The sequence below is a fragment of the Meleagris gallopavo genome, chromosome 4 (genome assembly GCF_000146605.3).
Source record: "Meleagris gallopavo isolate NT-WF06-2002-E0010 breed Aviagen turkey brand Nicholas breeding stock chromosome 4, Turkey_5.1, whole genome shotgun sequence".
NCBI lineage: Eukaryota > Metazoa > Chordata > Aves > Galliformes > Phasianidae > Meleagris > Meleagris gallopavo.
The window spans coordinates 21050532-21062622 of record NC_015014.2 but is presented as its reverse complement, the minus strand read 5'-3'; the positions used below and the strand labels follow the sequence as shown (position 1 = coordinate 21062622).

General features: G+C 38.9%; 1 protein-coding gene across 1 annotated transcript; it reads left to right on the top strand.

Annotated features, from left to right (window-relative positions):
- Positions 1–586: 586 nt before the first annotated feature.
- Positions 587–9735, top strand: LOC104910681 (tyrosine-protein phosphatase non-receptor type 13-like). Its single transcript, XM_019615184.2, has 4 exons — positions 587–893; positions 5903–5968; positions 7713–7898; positions 9408–9735. Exons 1-4 carry the CDS (start codon positions 663–665, stop codon positions 9534–9536), a joined length of 612 nt encoding a protein of 203 aa, XP_019470729.1. The 5' UTR covers positions 587–662; the 3' UTR covers positions 9537–9735.
- The last annotated feature ends 2356 nt before the right edge of the window (positions 9736–12091 follow it).

Sequence of the window (12091 nt, the reverse complement as noted above, 5' to 3'; positions counted from 1 at the left end):
TGACATAAAAGCTTGTACCTCCTTTGATGAAATGAAGCTGTTTTGCTATGAGATGTAGAAAAAAGAATTTCAACTTAAGAAAGTGGAAAAGGAAAGTTTGATTAGCTAGTTTGGTTCTCTGATTTCAGCGCTTGTTTTGCTATTTCAAACTAAAGTTTGGAAGGAGAATCCTAGAGAACGGTTCGGGTTAGTTCTTTGCTTTCTTCCACTGCTGACTAGAATTTTATTTCTTTTCAGTAGTGAAATTATTTCTTGCTTTGAACTAGATAAAACTGAAGCTCTCCAAAACGTTTCTGTTTGGCCCAGCCAGTCTAATACAGAATCTTCCTTTGCTCTGCTAACCTGATCTTCTCTATCCAGGTCATTGCTGCTACACCAGTACTGTTAGGAAAGCAATTAATTCCATTCCTGCTTTGGAGTTGGCCTTCATGACATGGCTCCTATAGTGTTTGATCATTTTTGGTGTTTCAGAGATGAAATAACCTGGAGATAGGAGATCTGTGAGCATGACCTTGAGGGTATGAATACTGAGACAAAATTGTCAACTTAAAAAAAAAAAAAAAAAAAAAAAGATTATTATAGTGGTTATGCAGTACCATAGGTGAAAAGGGAAGTATATTGATATTGAATATGTGTTTGAGCAAATAAAATTACATCAAGGAATGACACAAAACAATTGTATGTTAATCTGCAAATATTTTTTTTTCCTTCTTTCAAACACAGCTGATCCTGCTGCTCTGGGATTCATCATTTCTCCATGGTCTCTCCTCTTGCTTCCATCTGGCAGTGTGTCATTTACTGATGACAATGTTTCCCACCAAGACCTGCGAGCATTCACAGCACCCGAGGTTCTGCAGAACCAGTCCCTGTCATCTCTCTCAGATGTTGAGAAGGTACTGTGTCTCTTCCACTGTGGATTGCTGTCTTTAAAAGGACCTTTTTGTCTGCAGAATTCTTTATCTGTGTGTTTCATTGATTTCTTTTGGGAAAGGGGAGGGACCCTTCTGCTTTTTTCTTTGTACATGTAAGTGGGGTAGAGATTGTGGCTGTATTGTGCCTGTAGGAATAAGTGTCTGTGTGCAGATCTGCATGTGTTCTACTAACAGCCATGCTTGAGCGGTGGCTACGTGATTTCTACACTGCCTATCTAGCTAATGGGAAGCAACATTTCACCTATTTTCCTAAAAGTAACATCAACAATTTCTTTCAAAGGCAAACAGCATGTAAGAGGTAAGCAAAACAATTACTCAAGCATGCCAAGACTTCAAAAAATCAAATACTTTTGCTCATCTCAGAAATTTTATTTTAATTATTAAAAATACTCATCAGTTGCGTGTAGAATTGTTCCTTTCCACCTTCCTTTTCTTTTCTTCCTCCAGGGTTGATGATCAGGTAGGTAATGTTTGTGTATGAAATCTTCTCCAGCTCGTTGATACAGATAGTCACGATGACTGTCGCTTCTCAGATGTTTGCCTAACAACCATTTGTTGCAAATGGTAAAGCTCTGCTTTGTCCTTGTCAAAGATATTTAGAGGTTGGAGTAAAAGGAAGCTGAGCTCTATTCTCATCTTCTTGGCTTCTCGAGATCAGTAACCCTAAGGGAAGAATAGGAGCCAAAGCTAGCGTTGTTTTAAGCTGGGAACAAGCATGAGGTTTGACAACATTTCTCCAGAAAGAGCAGCACTCTGCTCTTACATCCAAGGAAGCTGGTGTTGGCATAAGGACTATCAAAACGTGTTTATGTCTATAGAATACATGGTATGTGCTACTGTGCTACTTCTGCTTTTCCCTAAATCTTATATGTAGTTGTTTTTGTTTTTTTTTCACAACTATATCAGATGAAATCACTGCATTCTCAGTTACAAGCTCTTTCTCTGCAACATAGTAAAATGTAATGGCATAATAATGTATATTACTTGAACTATGACAAAACCAGGCAGCTAGCAACCTAAGTTGAAAGTTTTAAAAGAAAAGTAAAAATAACACTGAAATGAATGCCAGGATCAGATTCAGTAAAGTAGAACACAGCTGCCAAATTCTGCAGTCATAGTATTGGAATTATTTATCTTGCTTCAGGAGAGACAACATTGTTGAGGATAGTAATTTTGTCTCTAGTGTAAGCTGGGAGGTTAACATACAAAACAGGCCTTTAAAAACATCAGAAGCAAGTTTCTGAATGGCACATTTGTGAAATTCAGGACTGATGGCATTCTTTGCTTCATGCCAGTATTCATTCAGAACATCTAATATTAAAAGCCATTTTGTGACGTTTCTTAATCTCGAGGGAAAAAATCACCAGAGGGACCTCTGTAGGTTGTAAACATGGGCACAGAACATATCAATAAGCAGTGACCAAACATTGGCATTCTGCACATACACAGTGCTGATTAATCTCTGGTTACAGCAGTGTAAGTTTATTTCGTGACAGCAGCGCAACTTTGCTTGCTGGAAATGAGACTCCAGGCTGCAGCTATTGTGATGATGTTTCCACTGGGAAACAACTGTGACTTTACATAACCAAATTACTCAGAGTCACCTATTAACTAAACAGAACCCTTTACTGTGTGATTGAAGCTTCAGACTTTGTGTTTAGGATGAACTAACTTGATTCACAAAATCTACTAAATTTCTGCACGTTCTGAACTGTTGGGATACAGTGGGATGATATAAAAACATTTGAGAAAAGTGTTGCTGCTGCCATTCTTGTTCTCATTTAACACTTGTCAGATGAATCACAGAGTGGTGCTCCCAGTGCGACATTTGGGGCTGGGTGCAGCTAAGGACAGCCACAGTCTAAGTTGTTAGATGTTACATTATTCATCCTGCAGTCAAATAAGGGAGATTCTTCTCTTGATTTAAGGATACCATGTTTTCATGGTGGCAACAGTGTACAGTAGTGTTGTGTTAAGGTTACATTGGATAGCATGCCAAGGACAGGAGTGACTGTGATGCTTGTCTGTAACCCCTGAGGTGAGAACTGTGTAGGATAGTAGTTTGTGTGTAGTTCTTCCACGATACCCATCCTTTTGGATGTATTTGTTTACTTATGTGAAAGAAGAAAACTGCCTGAAATAAGAAAAGAAGTGAATTTGGCACAAAAACTTGACTGAAGTTATACTGGTAAAGCACTCTAATAACAGTAAAACAATGGCAAAACTCCTTACTCAGAGAATAACCTGGCCAAACTAAGCGAGTTTTTCTCCTTGCATAAAAGCAGAACTGTAAATAATTATCTTTTTGTTTCTTCCCAGTGTTTTGTGTGAAGAACCTTGTAATATTACGGCATTGTTTGAAGGCATCAGGGCCATTCAATAACTTACTTGCACATGCTTCTTTTTACTAGTTGTTTCCCTTTACATCAGTATTAAACTATGTGTTGGAGTGTATAGTGTTTGTTTTTCTCCAGATGAGCTGACTTCATGGTTCTTAGGTCTTGCTTTGCGTTAGCTTCAAACATATTTAAACTTTTTTTTTTTTTTTCCCCTACTTCTATGGTTTGCTAAAGTCATTTAATGGAAATCTGAGTGTTTTCCTCTTTGGATCTGAAATAGGTCTGGCCTGGGAGTTGGGCTTTGTGTTTTCCTATTTCTCCTGCTCTCTGACAAGACAGTGGGAGGATAGCTTTCAGCTCTGCAGCTGTGACCTCACTTGTTAGCTCAATGGAACGGTATATGCTAACTATCAGACAGCACAGTGGTCAGGCAATGAATACACTTCTGATTAATCTAGGACACTCAGTCAAATTGAATATAAATCAAATTTGATGCAACTGCAATACAATATAGCTGAAGTTATAGTGAAAGATGATTTTGTGAAGTGAATTTGGCATTGGTTTCTAGATCGTGAAAATTATTGGAATTATTTTAAAACAAAGATAAAGTAAAATGTTTTGAATGACTGCTTTAATTTCTAAGAGATTCATCTTCAATCAAAGGTTGTCTTGTGGAGAAACAGAGTATTTTAAATATCTGTTCTTGTTCAGTATTACTGAGCAAAATCACCTCTTGTTTACTGATCGTTTGAGATTAATAGAATTCATGGTGGTTTTTTGTTACTGATTTATTTATTTGCAACACATTTTTTCATAGATGGTTTTTGCCTCCGTTTTCTTGCCTGCATTTTCTCATGTAAGGAGCCTGATGCTGTGCTGTACAAAGCTCAGTCAGTGATATCTTTGTGAACAGACCGCTTTGGGATTTCCTATCTCCCTACATACCTCTGACTATCTCACCTATGCTATGGCTGTCAAGGGATGTGCCAAACACCAGTCTAGCAGCAATGTGTCTATTCATCTAGTTTTGAAGTTAGGGTGCATGAAATAGGAGAGAGTTGCTGGATTTAATGTGTGTGACATTACTTTAAACTGAAGACATGTATTCCTGGGTGGTATGTAGTGGATACATTTTTGTTTTATATGCAGTAGTAGCTTGCAAGTAACTGGAGAGAGACCGTGGGATTGAAGTGGCAGAAGTCTAGGATTGGAGCTTCTCAGAGTATGTTGATTTTCAACATTATATGAATAAAATGCATTGAATTTAAGATTAGTATGATGTTGCTTCTACTTTTGTTTAGTAATTACTTTCTTACCCTGTTTCAAGGCTGTGTATTGCTCTTTGGAATACATTATAAGGAAACATTTCCTATTTTACAAGAGAAATCTGAACATGCCTCTTACATGTGTTTGGGGCTACATGTCTGCGCAGTGCAGTGGTGACAGTTGTTTTACTGCTTTTTAAGCAGTCTGGCCTAAACAGGAAATCATTTCTATATCCTTTTTCTGAGTCTTTGAGAATACATTTTGTTTTCTATACACGGAGACTTTCCAATGCAGAGATCAATACTCATGTCCAACCTTCAGCTACTTCTACAATTTTCCACCAATTCTACAGGCTTAGAATGGGATGAAGAAAATGTCTGTTTCACAGGCTGCAAAAAAAAAGTCTGTCTGTTGCCTTTGTCCACTCAGTTGTGACTTTATGAAACTTCATATGAAGTTTCTAGGCCTGGACAGAGCTTGTCAACGTATGTATTTAGGACTTAAGTAAGAGGTGTTGCTTTTCATTGGTGAGGAAACTTCTTTCAATGACTTACTCTTAATTTATAATTGTCCTCATAATTGCTGTTCAGTGTCTGTGCAAGTATTTAAAGTTGCACATATACTGCAATCAGTCTGATAGCAAGAGTCATCTGTAGTGTATGTTCCTAAAAACAATCCAGTTTTTTCTAGTAGTTACTTATCTGTATCATAAATGACACAGTGACCTATAGGGACTGTGTGTATTTGTGGTCTTAAATATGCAGCATTTGAAGGCTGTAGTACAACTCCAGATGAGCTTAATATGTTAAAGTCATATGTTAATATCACTGCTGTTGATATTAGCTGTTAGTTTATAGATATAACGATTAAGACATTTGTATCTTACAACATCAATGATAGAGTAAATTGACTGCTTTATACCTTTGATACTCTTGCATTCCTTGCATTTTCTCCTCTGAGTCGCATTCATCCCTTGGCAGTAGCAGCTGGCTGTCTGAGTCTTGTTGAGGCCTGCCGTGCCTTCAAACCAAAGCATTATGGTGCCTCAGGTACTGCCTTGCAGTCTGTGCCCCATCTGAGGCTGCTGGCATGGATTACACAGGCTTCTGCCTTCAACGTGAGAGGAGAGTTTGAAGTGAACAAAGAAGACAGAGACGCTGATGAGATTTGTTGCATTTTGTTGCAGTAGAGTTTGCTTCTCCAGCACTCATGGAAAAGGGGAAGGAAAATCTGAAAGTCATCTAAACTTAACTGCCAAGAAAGTGTATGCACAAAATGACTCTGTATTCTTTTCTCTGCTTTAAGATGCTTTGCGTTTCCAGTTCAGCTCTCCTGAGTTGACAGATGTCTTTTGTCTTACTACAGGTCCATATTTATTCTCTTGGTATGACGCTCTTCTGGGGAGCTGACCATGAGGTTCCTCAAAGCCAAGTAAGTTCCATTTGATTTTGTTTAATACCACAGTTTCAGACTGGATTGTGTGACCACTGTTGCATGTGAATGAACACAGTGGGCTCTCCTCGTGGGATGCCAAAGAGTGTGGATTATTTTCTGTACTTCTGAAATACTTCTGTATTTCCTGTGATGTGTGAGGATATTGTTGTTATCACACAGAAAGAAGGTGCTGATACCATATTTGTGTTTGTTTCTGTGAAGATATATTTAGGTTGGTCTATCCTTCAGTGTCATAGGCTGAAAGTCTGTAATTAATGCTGCTGAAGAAGGAGAAAATAATTTGTTTTGGTTCAGACTTCTGTATAAAAACAAATATTTAAGTAACATGGCTTTACCCACAGTAAAGCAACTTGTGATCTCTGCTGCTGTTACTTTGGTGAGCGTGGACTCAGTATATGCAGCTACATTATACAATGGCCAAGAAGGGATATATGTTGTTTGTAACAGGGAGTAACTACTGACTTGTCAGCCACTGTAGATGCAGACTGCTTAAAGCTGAATCTTATTTCTCAAGAGGTCATCTTCCACACCCACCACTCATTTTTGGAAGAAGTCTGGAACATGTAATTCATCTGCTGCCTGCGTGCTGCCTCCCCTCCAGCTGAGCTGTCAGCAGTCAGCATCATAAAGGGTGAAAATCAGGTGAACTGCATAGAGAGAGCATTTAATAACAGATCTGCTATTGAGGGATTTGGCAGTGTTGTGCAGCTCAGGGAGTTAAGGTATTTCTGTTTCATGTTTTGGTTTGGTCCCATTTATGAGTGTTATGTGTAAAGGTAAGGAAAGAAATTTGAAAGGTTGTCTGGCAGTTTAAGTGCTCCATCTCTAATGTTTTTCGGTAATGGAGTGGTAGTTGGGTACTTAGTTCTATTGATTTGGAAGTCTCTGAGTGCAGAAGTCAGAGAATTCAGTGCTGTTGTAGTTGTAGCGATACTTCTTTGCAATATCTGCCATGTCTGCCCCTAAACCCCACTGTTCTTTTAGAGAGCTCTCACATTTTTTTTGTTGTCCTGTCTTGTAGTAAGTGAAAGGGACAGTATTAAGCAAAGCAGAGAATATCTTGAGGCAGGTGCTATCTCCAAATGCTTTTTGTCAAAAAGCAGATGACAGAGTCTGTGCCTGTGAGGTGACCACCCCACCTGGGACAAGTTGCAGATTAGAAAGCTGAAGTCTCAAGTGCTTGTGGCATCTGAGAAGAGGTGTTAACACTGACTGTTGCATACCCTGTGGAATCAAATTGCACTGACACTGCTGGGTTAACTGCATGGAGAGAAGAATTTAACCTAGATTGTTCTCAGTCTTGTGGGCATTGTCCTCAAACTACAGAGTTTTGCTTCCTTCAGCAGCGTTGTTGCTGCTTTAGTCCTTACTTCTTTGTTGATGATTTTTGGTGGTGTCACTGGACTTTAGAAATGCTAGCCCAGCTGGCACAGAATATTGAAATGTGGAATTAGAGAACAGTAGAGCAGTGGACAGAGGCTTAAAAAAGTATTGCAGTGAGGATTTAATTTTTATGATTGTGACTGGCATAATGTTGAAGAACAACAAAAACAATTAATTTTCTCCAAACCTGGATGGTGACTTTAACATTGGCATTCATTTAACGTTGGCGATAAATCTCATGAATAGTCCTTTTATCATGTTAAATGTCTTTTGTTTCCATGTGTGCTGCAAGTTGCTGTTGAAACTAATTCTCCTGTCCATTTTTGTTTGTCATTAGCCTATCAAACTTGGAGATCATCTCAACAGCATCCTCCTTGGCATGTGTGAAGATGTCATTTATGCCCGAGTATCTGTACGGACCGTTCTGGATGCCTGCAGTGCTCACATCAGGAACAGTAACTGTGCCCCATCTTTTTCATATGTGAAGCAGTTAGTCAGACTGGTCTTGGGAAGTCTGTCTGGGGTAAGTGTTCATAAGCATTCGAAGATTAAGGGAGATGGGCAGGAAGAGAGGGAAGATGCTAAATCAGAGTCACTCTATGGTCATTTTTCCTCTTGTTTTACCGTGCTGCAGTTCTGATAAGAGAGAATGCTGAAAGGAGAAAAATTTTAAAATCTCAGGAGTAATTGTTTCTTTCTCCACTTACCAGTTTGTGCAGTCAACAATTCTTTCTGGAATATAGATTCACAGCTGCTGTTTCTGAGAAAGATACTTTTCTGAAATGGTTATTCACTGGAAGAAAAGTAGGGAAAAACATATTGTCTCGGGAGAGCACTAGACCTGTCACTATTTAAAATGCTGCTAAAATGATCACTGTGGATTTTCTTTTTTAAATGTGTGCTTGACTTTTGGAGGGGCACTGATTAATGAGGAGAAGGACTGAGTTATCAGTGTGGCAATTCTCCTGCATGTCTCCTCACCCCTGGGGATATGATTATTTTAGGGGAATTTATTGTCAAATGATAACAAATGCATTGGGCTGTTTTAAGAGTGAAACGCGCTGCATGTAGTCGTCCTGCAAAGTTACTGTTCCTGACAGAGGCATCTCCCTTCATCTGAACCATCACAACATACTTATGGAATAGCCACATAATTTCAGGCTCTGAAAACAGCCAAAGGCCTTGTGTTGTCGGTATTACTAAGATTGTTCTTTTCTCAGTACTTATTTTCCTTGTGCTCTGTTTATAATTCCAACAAATGCCAAGCAGTATGTTTTTAGTGGAATTATATGCCATTATGGTCTTGGTTTTATTCTGTTTTATCCTGTTGGAACACTTCTATGTCAGAGAGATTATGTAAATGTAAAAAAAACAAGCGTCTAGATGCACAGTACTGTGATTACAAGAAAAGTGTTTGACCTCAGAGTACTCTCATTTAAAAATATCTGTTGTTATTTAATGATTACATAGATTCTTTGTACGTCTAGTTTGGAAGTTTCTGCATGAGGTGATAGGTCTCTGTGTTTGTGTAATAGTCAGCAGAAGCTGTTTATGACTGGCCTCTAGAAGCAGCGCTGAGCCTGAGCTCCACAAAGCACTGGCTGGACTCTGAGGTTATGTCTGTCAGCCTAGTGCTCTTCATCACAGTATCTGATTTCATGGTCCACATTGCTAACTGGGTCTGTTCTGGGATGGAATAAAACAAAGACCTACAAGGCCTTTATCACTAAAGCTATTAAAATAAAGAACCTAACTTTAAATCAGGCCACAAGCTGTAGAACCAACCAGGGAGAAGAATGAGTCATTCACCTTTAGATTCTTAATGCCCCTTTTTGCTTAGCAAATGTTCTCCTTTTCTGCTCATCTTATTTTTGTCAGCAGATGTGAAAAGGGCATCTGAGGTCAGTGTGAGGGACTGATCTGGCTTGGTCAGCCAGTGATGACCATAATGGTCTCAAATGCAATCCTGAAGTACAGTTATGCTGAATCCAGCTGGCTTTTTCCTGACTTTGTGCTGTTGCCTGTTTTGCAGATGGATCAACTTTCTTGCAATGGAGATAAAAAATTGCAGCCAGACAGGAGTCAGGCAATTCGGGAGAGGCTGAGGGGAAAAGGACTGCCCACAGGTAAGTGCCCTGTTTCTGTGAGGATCAGGGCATAGCAGCCCCATGGAATACGAAGTATGCTGGGTAGGTGTTGCAGCCAGTATAACTGAGCAGTGGAGCCATCAGCTTTGAGCCAAGCTTTCCAGACAGGAGGATATGTTGTTCAGATAACTGGTCTTATTGGGACTTGTTGGGAGCATTTTATGTTGCAGCAGCTGGACCACTCTGAGTAACTGTGATGCAGGCAATGCAATGTGATAATCACCTGAGGCCCTCTTACCCAAAAATGCTCAACTGTAAATAGAATATATTGGTACTTGACGTCTCCCAGAAATACTCAATTTCATAAATGCATAGTTTTCAGCCACCATGTATTATCTCTCTGCATATTTACCAGCAGTAAATGCTGATCAAAAGTTATACAAAAGTTAGGTCATTATGCTTGAGCTGCTCTTTTGGTTTTGTGTCGCCAGAAACAGTACAGTATGCAATACTGCATACAGTGCAGGAACAAAAATAATCCATGGAGTTGTCATTGGCAATAGAAACTGCAGAAATTTAATGCAAGTCTGGCTAGTCTTTGCTCTTCTTCTCTTAATTCTTATAAGACAAGCACTGGATCAGGCTTCTTCTTGATACAGAAATGGTATGTCGCTACTTGCTAGCCCTTCCACTACACCATCATGTGTTTAGAAACAGTGTCTAGTACAACTGTCTCCTTGTTTTCTGGCACAGCTGCACTGCACTGACTGCCTCCTCAGAGGTTTGGTATTTTGGTTCTTTATTATTGTCATCTTTCCCAGAGTATTTCTGTAGCAATAAGCAGATCTTGAGGAGTAAGGGACTTAGGATGAACGAATATTGTTGCTTGGATTTGTAAACAATGTCATGCCTTCCTTCTGTGAACTTCTCAAGCCTTTCAGTTCCTTCCCTGGTTCCCAGGGAATTCTTTAAAGGTTGTGCCAGAACCTTACTGTTTTGATTTGTTAAATTAATAATTTGTTCTTTGACCCTATACCACCCCAGTTTCTGGTTTCATTACATTTGTGATTTCTTTACACATCTTTGTACTTCTGAGAGTATGTACTTCTTCCATGTTCCTCACTTTGTACTTTTATTTTGCTTTTCAAGTGGATTCTCATCATCTTAAGTTTAATTAATAACTTGCTATATGTTGTAGTGGAACTTTATGTTAATGCATTACCATTTGTCTACTACCTCAAGACGGGTAGTGTCCATGCTCTTACTTCTACCACTTGTTCTGCTTTTGATCCTGTAATTGTCATAAATTAACTGTTTTGTTAATGGTCAAAATTAATATCTGTTTTCGTTTTGAAGACATAGCAAGATTGATTTTAATCTGTTCTCACTGCGTTGTTGACCTCAATTTTTCTTTCGTTTGTTCAGTAATTCTGAACACTTTTACTCTTCTGCTTTTATTTTTCTTAAGTTCTCTTTTTTAAGTCTGTTTGTGCTTCGAGGTTGGTTTTTTTTCTATTTTGTTCATTACCCATGAGTTTCTGGCTAAGCTTTTTAGCAATTTTAATTTATTTTTTTTTCATCTTCAGAAGTGCTGTTTAACCCACGGTCTTAACTATGAAGGTTTTGTTTAGATTTTACTGAATTGCAGAGATTGGCATTGCATCTCCAGCAGTATCTGCATGGCTTTCTGGCTCACGATCAGGTTGAACAAGGTCTCTTTTAATGTGGAAACATCTTCTGAAAACTGTACCTTTCACTTTCAGAGAGTGTGGACTAGAAGCTCGAACTAGTATATTCTTGTTGCATCTTCTGACCTCTAAAATGGCATGTCAACATTATTCTTCCCTGTTATCCTGGCTCTCTTGAACCACGTAGTATGTATAACTGTGCTTATGAGATAAGTGGGAGGTGATGCTTTTCATTTAATTAATGCAGAATTTGGTGAGTGTCTGGACACTGAAGGGCTGTGGAGCTGGACACTGACCTCTGGGTGCCCACTTCCCTCTGGTTCTATCTGGGATTTCTGCGGTGCTGGGCAGACCAGTTTCCTGTACTGTGTGCATCTGGGAATTCTCTGAATCAGGGAAGAACAACCAAAATTAGGGGTTCTCTGGGGCAGAGATGTCCAATTGAGTTAGCTGCAGTAAATTCAAAACAGGATTTTAAATAGTCAAAGTCAGTATTTGCTTTATGTAAATTTTTTTTTTTTTTTTTTTTTTTTTCCCTTGAGAACATCACATTGTCTTAACAGACCTAGCTAAACCTAATCTTGACTTAAACACTACTTGGGAAATGAAGTGAACTTGGTAGCCCCCAGTCTGAAGTTGGCTGAATAGTTCTCATCCTCTGTTACCTCTTTCTTTCAAGTTAAGCACAAGTCCTCGCACACTTGCATTACAGGTGGTGTGTGGCACAATGAAAGTTTGTGCATTGCTGTTCAGGTGCAAACATTCGTTTGTTTGCATCCTCCCAAGCCCGATCCTGAAGGTATGGGTTATTAGTACATGATTTTTCCTATTTTTCTCAGTGTGAACAGTCAACTACCAAAAATGTCTTTTAGTGACCGTATGCTTTTAGTGATAATTTGGTGTTTTGCTTCTTTCTCCTCTTCTGCTGGAATTAAAAATAT